Raw genomic sequence first — 11,898 nt, 5'->3', positions numbered from 1 at the left:
ATGTACTGTATTGCTGCGTGTGTCTTCTTCATTTGCTCCTTCCGTACTTAAAAGTAACTTTCACCAAAAATGTATCAATACAAATTTATGATGGTTCTTAAAATTTGTTGCAAATATTTATATGATGTAAATAGTTGTAGTGGACCCTATTTTTTTTTTTTTTAACACCCTACCCTACTCACTTTGTCTTTTTAAAATATATGCTACGGTCCGGTAAAAATTGACAGTGGGCCACAAATTGACCCCCGAACCGTAGTGTGGCTTTGGTCACGCTTTAGACATTTTCATATTGAAGAAATGAACAAAAGCTAGCATCTTGTCAGTTTAGTAAACAGCTTATTTATTCCTTTATAAAATAGGTACAAATACATCAGTATTGTTTGTTGTTGTTTTTTTTGTTGTCATTTCACACAAACAGGAAAATTCCAAGATATGTACAAGAGTTTACCAAAAATAACGTGGTTCTAATAAACACATAGGTCTTGTAAACAGTATTTACAAAATATCCTTACAGTGAAAGTTTTATTTTCCCATTTCTTCTATTTTTTTTTTTTTATATTGACCCAAGGTTTGGGCTAAAAAACCTCCAAGCGGTAAAAATGCCAAAATAAACGAGATCGTTATTATAAAAAAAAAAAAAAAAAATCAGTTGAGATCTATGCTGTTGTGCTTGTCAAAGAGCAGAAAAGAGGGAAATGTGCATAAAAGCCAATATATTTAAAAATAATAATAATAATAAAATAGTGTATTTTACAAGATGTGACTTTAGAAGGAAAGTGTCAATACTGTTTAAAAGTTTACATTTCATAGCAATATTAAACAGACCGCTTTAAGAAGCCAACTAAAACAGGGACTTTATCAAATCAATGAATACAGTCAAATAAAAGTGCTGTCAAAATTCACAACAAAGCGCAACTAAGGGTTTGAAATATTTCAATTCACCAAAAAACTGCATAGGCCGAGATATTCAATTTAAATTATCAATCATTCAAACAAAGGACGTACATTAACATACAAGAATGACTTTATGTTTCTACATTTACATATAAAATAGTTTAAGAATGAAACACGATGTGATTGAATGCCTCACTTTTTCTTCACTGTTTTGAAAGTTTCATGAACACTAAAGAAAACGGAAAAAAAAAAAAACACTTGATGGACTTGAAACATTCTCTTTTGTGGTTTCTCTTCAAACATTTGCACATGTCTGAAGTCATAAAAGCAAAGTGTGTGGGTTGAATTTGTAACTACGGCAACCAGCCCACCTCATAACAAACACTAACAGGTGAACAATATAAAAAGTGTACAAAGGCGTATTGAGGCCGCTGAAATGATTACTTTTTTCAAATTATAGAATACAAGTGTAATGTTACGAAAATAAAGGCTTAAAAGTATCCTGTTAGACCTCGTGTGAATAAAATAAAGTTTCACTTGATAATAACATTTAAAAAAAAATAAAGGTGCTTATCAATAATAATTAACTTTCTTTTTTGTTTTAAATAATTGTTCCAAAAAATTATAATATTTATATATTTTTTTGTCAAATAATAAATGTTTCTGCTGCAGAAATTTCATGATGAGATAATCATGTAGGGCTTTTCGGGAAAAACTGTATATTTAGTGATAAAATGTCATATATGAGACTTTTTTTTTTTTTTTTAAGAACGTTTTCCAAAAGGTTCAAACATACTGTACAATTGACATCAAAGTAAAGTGTCATATTTCTATATATTCATATTTGCAAATAACTCATCCTAATCAAATGGATCCTCCATTCCCGTAACATTACAACTTTTAGTCGAAAATTATTGTTCTTGTCAGTGTGGCCCAAGTACACCTTTGTAAAACGGATTTGAAATGCGATGGTATTAAAAGATTCACTTTCATAAAACTCACGCTCTTTTGCTATTAACGGAAAAAAAAAAAGTAACCAAACTATTTACATTTACGGCGAGGGGAAAATGGTGTTGTTGAAATGTCCTTTGATTGACACGTGGTCAATAAATTGTCTGTTAAAATGTTTTTGGAACGCACGGAGGCCTTCAAACGTAATCATCGCTACGCAACATGAAACGCAAGACAGCAAAGACACAATGGATGCATTCTTTTTTTTTGTTTTTCTCTTAAGCAAATGCGTCCGGAAAGCCGAGTTAGGACGAAACGACGGCGAGCTGACACCTGATGTGAAGGCACGTGGCTAAAGGAGGAAGAAGGAAGCGCGGGCTACTTGAGTAGAGCGCGGTAGAGCAGCAGCGAGTGGGCCGTGTCTCGCTCTTGCTCCATGTAGAAGATGAAGTCCCTGAGGTTGACGCGGGTGATGCGCTGACGGGCGTACTGGCGAGACGACGACGAGGGCGCCGACGACGAGCCCGCCGGGGAGCCCGCCGTATTGCCCGACAGCTGGTGAGAAAGAGAAGCCGGGAAGACCATTAGTGATTGAATACCATACCAAGCGGAAGAAAGTATTCACCCCGGAAAGATTTATGAGAGTCTCACTGTAAATGGTGACAGGTGTGTTCATTAATCCGGAATACAATCGCAAAAGGGTGTGTACACTTGTGCAATCATCACTCAATCTGTTGTTTATTTTTACTTGCAAAAATCAACATTTAAATCCGCCGCTACCTCAACGAAAAGTCAACATTTTCAACTGTTCTCTTAGCAAATCTGATTATTTTTAGGGAAAATGTCCTACTTTCTTGATTTTTTTTCCTCCCCAAGAAAAATCGACATTTTCAAGAGTTTCCTCTTGCCATATTTTAAAAACATCATGAAAAAAGAAGTGCATTTTTCGTGAAACTAGATCAGCTCAAAGTTGAATTTCGTTGACGCAGTAATTGTTTTAAAAAGAGCGATATTCAAGAAAAAAAACAACAACGATATTTTCAATTATGCACAGGCCTGGCTTTCGGCGTATACATTCAGATCAAAAAGTTAAAACGAGACTAAACAAGAAACATTCCGTGTTGGCTTTTCCATTTGCGTTAGCTCATACGATTGGATTTGATTGTTTCCTTGGTTGAACCGGGGCGGAAACATGACTTGAGTATTCCCTCCGTCACATGAAAAACAATGTCCAACGATCAAAATCATATCTAAGATGTCAGATTATTCCGCCCTTTTTGGCTATCTGAGAAAAACCTTGGCAACAGCAAAACAACAAACCTTTTTGGTCTTGGATGGCTATCGGCAATCGCCGCTAATAATAAATGCTACTGATCATTGTTATTTATTCTATAAAAAAAAACCTCAAAATGAACACGGGCGCTCATGATGGGAATCAATTAGCGCGCGTGAAAAGAAAGGTGGTCGAGTGCCAAGTCCGAGTGGGTAAACAAAAAAAGAATGTGGACCATTACAATGATTGCAACATTGTATAAACACAGCACAGGGTGCAGACAGCATCTAATTGTTAACATGTGACACTTTCAAAACATGTCTACCAATGGACTCAACAACCTTTACAACCTTCTCTACTGTAAATCGCTTACCAACTCTAACCAACTCTTACTCTAAAATTGTCATACGGTACAGAAGATTTTTTTTTTTTCTCGCCCCATCAATGTCCGTATTTGGACAAGGGGCCGCATCTCATTGTAATGTTGTCAATGGCAGTTCCATCGTACGTGAAAGATGAGCCCGCCCACGGCTACGCCAATTACTGGCGAATCACGAGGAAGCGTGCTGACAGCGCGGTGGAGTCGACCAATCAAAGCCATGCGTCCACCTGGACGGATGGACAGGGACTGGCCGCGGGGACGGGAGAAAGGTTGAGGTTGGCGACGAGCGAGAGCGTTGACACAAATGCATACGGAAAGGTCAGAACGGGAAATTCCCTATTCTGTCAAAACCAAAATAAGGACATTAAGACTTGGTATCCGTGGCAACCGGGCACAATTAGGAAATAATGCCGTGGACTGAAAACAAAAGTAAAAAAAAAAAAAAAGGTCAGGTCAAAGCGGGTGAAAGAAAACGCGGAGGGGGGGGGGAGGAAATAAAATGAGGAGCAAGTCGGATCCACGAGGCAAAAATCAGCATCTGTCATTTTATCTGTTGATGGGCGCTCCCGGGCGTCATGTCACATGACATATCCGTCCTACCCGACGTGCGGGAATACTTTCGATACATGGCTTTAGACGTTTGACTTGTTTGCAGGAACGGGAAGATCGACTCGGGTGTCTTTCCGAGCGCTACGATATTTCACGTCTTCTTCAATACTTCCGCTCGCTCGTCTCCGGGCGAGCGAGCAGAGATGCTCGTAGGTGTCTCAAGGAATTTACATTGAGCGCTTTATTGTGTGGAGATGGTTGACAGCGGGCGGTGGGGAGAGAGGGGAGAGAGGGGAGGGGGGGGGGGGGGCGGTTCTTGATGATCGCTGGCTTTGAACCCTGAGTGGCACCTGTGCCTTGATGCCGGAGCCAATATTGGATTTGGCCCAGGTCACAGCTCAGGGCGCTGGGTTAATGGCCCGCTTTGCCAGGCACACACATTTCAGCTCGGCCCCCGCCCCGGCCAACCTGCTGCCTCAGCACTACATCACTACACACACACACACACACATTTCTCCAGGTAGCTAGTTGCATGATGGTTGCAAAATGCTGTGCTGCATGAAAGAAAAAAAAAAAAAAAGAACGTTGTTCGCCCATGTTGGCGGAGAACTCGATAAGCCTTCATGATGCATTTGATGATGCAACATTGTTTACTTTGACAAATACAGCAGAAATAAACCACGTCGGGATTTTGGCCCAGTTGGCTCGAGTACGGTTTAGACCGGATTGTGTTTTGCCGATGCTACGCCAGAATTGAAATCCCAGAAAATGTACGGCTCGGTGAAAACTACGGGTCAAGACATTTCGAATTTGATATTTGGAGCGAAGTCTTGATGGAATCGGAACATGACGGGGTGAGTGAGTGCCGAGCGGAAAAGCTTTCCCACATGTTTGCATTTGAGCTGAGGATCGCCGCCTCGTCCCTCAGCGGTGTTTACGGTGCCGAAGCCCGATGCAACAACCCCTGCCCCCCCTCCCCTCCCTTAATCTTTGCACTTGGCCCAAAACGTCTTTCCTACGGCCGCCATTAATCAGCAACAGAGACTTTTTTCTCTCTCGCTCTTTTGCCTTGCCCCCCCCTCCCTCCCTCTTTGCCAAACGCCCACAGACACGCTGGATGAGGCCATTTTGAAAGAGTTAACAGATGTCGGCTGATTGGCCCCGGGCAATCCAACATTGCCAGGGTGATGTATTTGATGTGGAGTTTATTCAGCTCTAATAAATGTATCAAGAATTATAATAATAATTCGCAGATGTACACGAGCAGATTATAAGACAGAGCTTCTCTTTGAAGCAAACGAGCCAACATGCCAAGATTAATACAACCCCTAAAAAAAGAGGGGGAAAAGGAAACGAAATGGTTCGGTCCGCCCGTAATTACCGAGATGTCGGAACGGACAAAAGACCTCTGTTGCCTTTGACAGGTTCCCTTCGATGGTGCTAGCAAACTTTGAGAAACAGCACCATCTTGTAGTATACAAAATAAATGTTGAAGGGATTTTACGAAATATCTCCAGAGCAAACTACTCTTATTTATTCCACAAGTTAAGAGGCAGCACATGTTTGAAAATGGCCGCACGTTCATAAAGCACAAAAAAAAACAATTCGACGGCGCCATGGCAATGCATAGCAACCGCGCCGAATTTCAGTCAAGGAGAAAGAAGGCAAAAAAAAAAAAAAAACACCTTATTACTTCTAACTCCTGCAAGCCATTTTGGTCTCCAAAGGTTTTGGAGCGCCGCAGGCCATGTGTCTGCAGTGTTTCGGGAAATGACTTGCCTTCGCACGAACACTGCTGTGCTCTGCAGCGTTGCTGCCCCCCAGCATCCCCCGCTCAATTTCTGCTTAACCCCTTCCTGCCTTGCCGTGCTCTGACTCACTGCTACAGAGCCGCTGTCATATTGTGGAAAAGTGTTCGGGGGGGTTTGAAGCGGACCAGCTTTTTTTCGCCAGCTAGCACATTAGCTGCTTGTCTTAGACGGCCACTTGAGCGTGTGATGGCGTTTGACAAAGGTGGCGGGAATACGAGGGAGGGGGGGCTCGATGAGGAAGAAAGACGCAGTTCCACTTTGGCTCCCACAATGCAGCAGTGTGTATCAACGGCGGATTAAATCTGCAAACTCGTTGACACAACACATAATTAAAACATCTTCGCTCCGGGTCAGGAATTTTCTAATTAGCGGTGTACTGACAAAGCTGCAATTCCATCGCCCTGAGTTTCAAAGTCCACAGGTTAGCGCCAAGATGAAAGGCCCGGCCCGGGGGCGCTAACTCTCCTGCGGCTTCGGGAAAGGGGGAGCGGCACGCACGCACAATTCCTCAGAAGACAGTCACGAGGTCACCGCAGCTAAACACCCGGAACCTGCCTTCTAAACAAAAGCAAACTTCCCCTGCCTGGAAACACTTTTTTTTTTTTTTTTTTAAAAACCCCTCTGAGCCACTTTAATTAGCTGTTATTTAGCACAGCGGCTTGCTAACGTTGATGGCGGTAGCGCTAGCAAGCAGCATCATGTTTAACAGCGCCCGGGTTGGTCATGAGATATTTTCTCGGAGTCCATTCTTTTCTTCTTAGCTGTAGCATCGCAAATAACAGTCGCAAAAAAAAAAAAAAAAAAAGTTACTCCCGAGTCACTAATGGCTTTCCGAGCTGGACGATTAACACAAGGCCAAGTATCGCAAGTACAACTTTTTTTACCCACATTAAATATTCAAAGCGTTTCATATGGAAAATGAACCCAATTAAGAGTTATAAAACAGGAGAAGCGTAATGAGTCTCAAGTCAGAACACTCGTCTTCAGAAGCGCTTTGGCTAATGAGCCCGTGTTGGTTTTACGCATGCCGCCGCGCGTCCAATGGCGCACCGTCACTTGTTAATTTTTAATTCCAGTTGAATGAGAGGGTGGCGACTCAGTTAATAATGGCGGCGTGGTGGTTTTCGGGCAGGCGGTCCGCCCCTTTGATGTCTTTCATGACAAACGCTACGACTAGTTAGCGGTCCAAAAGGTAGCGCGCGGAAATGACCAAGCACGTCCAAAAACGGCCTCATTAGCGAAGGGGGTATGCTAGCATGAGCTAAGTAGGGTGTGCTGAAATGAAAAGTGGCCGCGCTAGATGTGAATGGCAGACATTTGCGGTTCTTGATCTGAAATTAGCATAAATGGCCATGTTTGACATTGTTAAGACTTCACACCAGTCCCTGACACCTGATGTGAGTGACTACGCGAGAAGGCTTCATTAGCACGTTAGCTAACGTTGCCGCCACAGCGGCCCGACGCCAGATAAGCGGTAGAGAACGGATGGATCGGAATTATTCATATTAATTAACAAATATCTCGAAAAATATGCTCTATAAACTCAAAGTAATTCCTGTTATTATGTATTCTATTCAAACAGATATATAATTTAATTACATTCATTAAAAAAGAGACATTTTAAAATAAACATTTTGAAACGCCCAAAAATAATGAAGGTACAGAAATGTTTTTAGTTTTTAAAGCTTGCCACATTGAGTTTTTCAATTACATTTTTGCCCGAATAAATGTGATGCTTTTATTTCCCCATTTTTTGGGGGATAAATATGAAGATGGCAGACATTAGAAGTTGGTGATCCTTGATCTTAAGTCGATCTAAACGGGGCCATTTTTGACATTGTCTAGCTTTCACAGGGCCTGCGATCTACGCCGCCACGGCTGGTCCCCGTGCACCTGATGTGACTTGACTGCGTCTGAACAAGAACAGCTCTGATTAAATTCCGAGGCCCTACTGGGGGAACCAGAAGAGTCGTAGAGTCATGTTTAATATAGATGGCCCAGAAAGATGAACCGACAATGTGATGAAATATTCGCCGGTGCGCTCCACCGTTTTTGACCCCCAGTGTCACAGGCCTTTTATCCGGCACGCCGCCAGGGCGAGAGGCGGCGTTGGTTTTGGGAGATAAACTAGCTTCAGACAAAAGATCCCGGCTGATTTGACATTTGGTGTCATCCATTGTTCAAAAGGAATTCCGGCGTGGGATGGTTGCAACTTTTCGGCTTTGTTAAATTGTACTTGACTTTTTCACAAGCGATACGTTTTTGAGGCCACATTTTTGTGCCTTGCTGAAAATTACAGCGAAAGGCTTTTGGGAATTTTGGTTTAGTCCTTTGCGTCTGGAGTTTGCAAGTTGTTTCTGTCTAGCCAGACTTTTTACCAGGGTACAAAAACATGTAGCTAAACGCACAAACGTTAGATTCACAAACTTGGTTTTTCACGTTGGTACGGCAAGAAACTGCAATAAACACAGTGACGTTTTGGTAAACAAAGATTACATTTGAGATTTTTAACAAAACAAATTGACAAAAAAATAGCTTCATTGCAATTTAATTCAACTCATTATTATTATTATTTATTTCACTTATTATTATCATTATTATTATTAGCTCAAGGGAGATAAACAGCCCCTGTTGTCCCTTCTTATTTCGGGCCATGTCTATTTGTCCAGACTCACACACAAAGAGCCATTCATGTGGATGCCAATCAATGACTTGTGAGCAGAGAATGCCCTTCCAGTGAACTGTTAAGACAAAACGTGGCTTGGATTCCGTGGATGCGAAATTTTAGTGCAAGCCTTCCGGTTTTCCATCTCCCCGGAACGCCCGTCCCCTCCCGCTTTTCCTCCATCGCAGGCCCGGAAGGCTTCCATCCTACCTGCGCAGCATTTTTGGCAACCGTGCATCATTTTCCGAGCATCTGTGTGTGCACACGTGTGTATAAAAGGCTTATCTACATATTGACTCGCTTTAAATCCACACCCTTGTCTGCGACAATAATTACACATTGTACATGAAGTGTGTTGCTTCCTGCACCTGAGGCGGGCGATGCTTCAGGGGAGTTGCCCAGCGGCGGCCTGGCAAACACACCTTCAGCAACGCCTGGTATCCAAACAGCTCGGGAACACACCCTCGGCTATTTTTTTTGATGCAATGGCGGTTTTCTATTTGGAGTGAGCAGAGAGCGCCACCACATGGACGGTCTTAGTGCAAAATTAGCGGGAGTTGGCTTGGAAGTTTATCGAGCTAGCTGTTTTCCATAGGAATTATCCTCATTAGGGTCACGAGTCGTTTGAAATCCATCCGTCAGCCAATCAAATGGCGCGTATAGACAGATAACCAATCATAGATCAATCAATCGAATCCCTAGGAACCATTGGTGCATTTGGACTCATTTTGACATGAGCCTTGCTCCAAACCAATGACAAGAAGCCGTGTCCAGCAATTCCCAACTACCCTGTCAAAGTTCTATCAGTGGTTCATTAGTCCAGCAAATCCATAATTGATGACATCACATAAAATATACATGTGATCATGAATCAAAATGATCAGAATGGGAATGAGAGACGCAGACATTATCCTTCTTGGATTCGCGCTATTTATTTTTATTCTGACCTCAATGTGTCAGAGAAACCAGAAACTTTGATAGATGTATTTCCCTCAAAATGACGCCCCTGCTCCCAAAATAAATACATAAATATATAAATCAGCGTCGGATACCAATTTTGCCAATGAACATGAACTTGTCTATCGTAACAGGAGGTATGAAAAAGTCTAAGGTTATCCATGCACAAATTAAACAGGAAGTAGGACATTAAAGTTTCTCAAAATGGCTGCCTGTTGAGAACATTCCAAGGCTCACAAATGCCTTGGAGGAGTTTGCTCAAATGAACCCCACACGGAATTAGGTATCAAGCCCTGCCCAAAATTGCCGATGATCAAGAAATTAGGCAGATAGGTCAAACGTTTTAACGTCTCAAGCCATTTCGAGCTTTAAAAACATTGCTAACAAGCTAATGCTAAGGGGCAGGCTTATTGTCTCTCTCAGTTGAAGACTGACGATAACATTCTCGATGATGTCTGTATTCTGCTGAGATTATTTGCCCAAAAAAAAAAAAAAAAAAAAGAGAGAGCGGCTGACTTTCACAGTTAATTGGCCTCCCTAATTAGCACAGGATGTCGAATTCCCACATCAGAGTCGCTGTGCTAAATGGCGGAGCGTTAGCGAGCGGATGCCATCTCTTTCTCCTCGCCTCTGTATAGGCGAGCGAGAGACGCAGTATACCTTACGCACTCGACGACAGATTTGTCGTCTTGATTAGGCAAAACGGCAAAGGAGCTTAATGAGCCACGTCGGTGTCAAACAGCTGGCCGATGATGTTTGTCGACATGCGTGTCACGTTTACCATTTGGGGGAGGAGGATCTGTGAAGGTTATGTAGGGGTCAAGATGGCAAGTGCGCGGGAAAAGGGAAATAAAGACATGAAAGGCACCTCAGAGGTAAAAAAAAAAAGAAAAATTTTTTAGAGACGTCGCAGTTCCTGGTAGGCGGAGCTGTGATGCTGTTGCGTGATTAAAGTAGTCTTTTTTTTTTCCATGTGTGAGAGAAACTGAAATTGGCGTTTGAAGGCCTTTTCATTTAACGATGCGCTAAAACAATATGAGAATCATAACAAAACGAAAATGTCGAAAAGTAAGTTCTTTTTTTTTTTTTTGTCCTCCTCACCAACGCAATGATCATTTATAACTTTTTTTTTTTCTAAATTGGTCAAAAACAGCAAAAAGCTAGGGAGTGAAAAAGAGAAGGGGGAGAACGCGAAAGGGAAAAAAAATTAAGCTGAGACGAAAAGTGCGACTTGGATTTAATATTTTATAATTGCCAAGGGACATTCTGAGATCAATGAATTTTTCTTTTTTTTTTTTTTTTCTGCCCGGGACGCACATCAGAAAGAGATGTACTTCAGTCTTTTTTTAGGGGAACATTGCTCTATTTAATTCCAGCGTGTGCGTGCGTGATGCATGTGAAATATGCCCGGCGTGGCCCCCTCGTGGCTCCCCGGGCACGGCTGCGGGCGCACATTACCACTTTTAATGGGGCCGCCACCAGAAGAGGCGAGGCAGCCAATAACCCAGGCCTCTTTAACGGACCGCCTTGTTTGTTCTCGGCCACTATTTTTGCAAACTAATTGAGATGCTTTTTTTTTGTTCCGAGAAAATGGACAAATCTGTGTGTATGAATAAGAGAAGAGTTCGAGAATAAAAGCCACTACGAAAAAACAACTATTGAATAAGACGAGATGGATTTTTTTTTCTCGCTTTGTATTCAGGTGCGTAAGATTCGACGTAACGTAAACAACTTTTTTTTTTTTTCAAACAAAAGTAAAAATAGGCGGAGTGATGTCTCGAGAGATTCGTCACTTTCATCGACGTCGTGTTGACGACTTCATTAGCACCGTTCTCGGAAATCGAGAGGGTTTCGGTATCGGTCCCGTTCCCCTCAGGAACGATTTTCTCCCGCGGAAGGCGTAGGCCGCGACGAGTGGGTCTGCGCTTCTCCCCTGGCCGGCAAACTGCGACTCGAGAGCCCAGCCTCCGTCAGCACGCCTCCGTAGCGGCTCGGCGGACGGATTTATTCTCATAGAAATTTAATTATATCAAGATTAACAAGGGAGGTAATTAATTTCTTTCAGACTGGTATCTTTTTGGAAGCGCCCCGGGCTCAACTTTGTTGTCAAAACTGTATATTTAACCATTATTGCACGACCACGAAATGAGCGTGTGACGTTCGTATGGATCTATAGAAGTGTCTTATCTAAACACTCGAAGCGCCAATATGTAGATTTAGTATGTAGACGTATGAACGTAAATGACACAAAAAAGATTTTTCCAAAAGTAAGCATCCGACTCTCGAGACCTTTCACCACCTTTCACTATTAAAGCCATATATCGGCCATTTTTGGTGTTATGATGCATGAATGGAATTCTTTTTTTCCTGATCGCAAAAAGGAGGCGTTTTTTATTTTTTGTTTTAAATGCCTGAC

The 11,898-nt window shown here is 42.3% G+C and overlaps 1 protein-coding gene across 3 annotated transcripts in view; it reads right to left on the bottom strand.

Annotated features, from left to right (window-relative positions):
• Positions 1-62: 62 nt before the first annotated feature.
• The window catches only part of LOC147059548 (transcription initiation factor TFIID subunit 4), a 47,441-nt gene continuing 35,605 nt past the window's right edge, over positions 63-11,898 (bottom strand). For 2 of the 3 annotated variants that reach the window (XM_085907236.1, XM_085907238.1), the window contains one exon: positions 63-2,400. In XM_085907236.1, coding sequence (XP_085763362.1) covers positions 2,224-2,400 — 177 coding nt within the window. In that variant the 3' untranslated portion in view covers positions 63-2,223. Of the gene's footprint in view, positions 2,401-4,523; positions 4,540-11,898 lie in introns of those variants that run through there. The other variant, XM_085907237.1, reaches the window with a different exon arrangement.

The sequence above is a fragment of the Syngnathus leptorhynchus genome, chromosome 3 (genome assembly GCF_054491065.1).
Source record: "Syngnathus leptorhynchus isolate UIUO chromosome 3, UIUO_Slep, whole genome shotgun sequence".
Taxonomy (NCBI): Eukaryota; Metazoa; Chordata; class Actinopteri; order Syngnathiformes; family Syngnathidae; genus Syngnathus; species Syngnathus leptorhynchus.
Note: the sequence above shows the minus strand (reverse complement) of the source record. Positions and strands in the feature narration are given on the sequence as shown.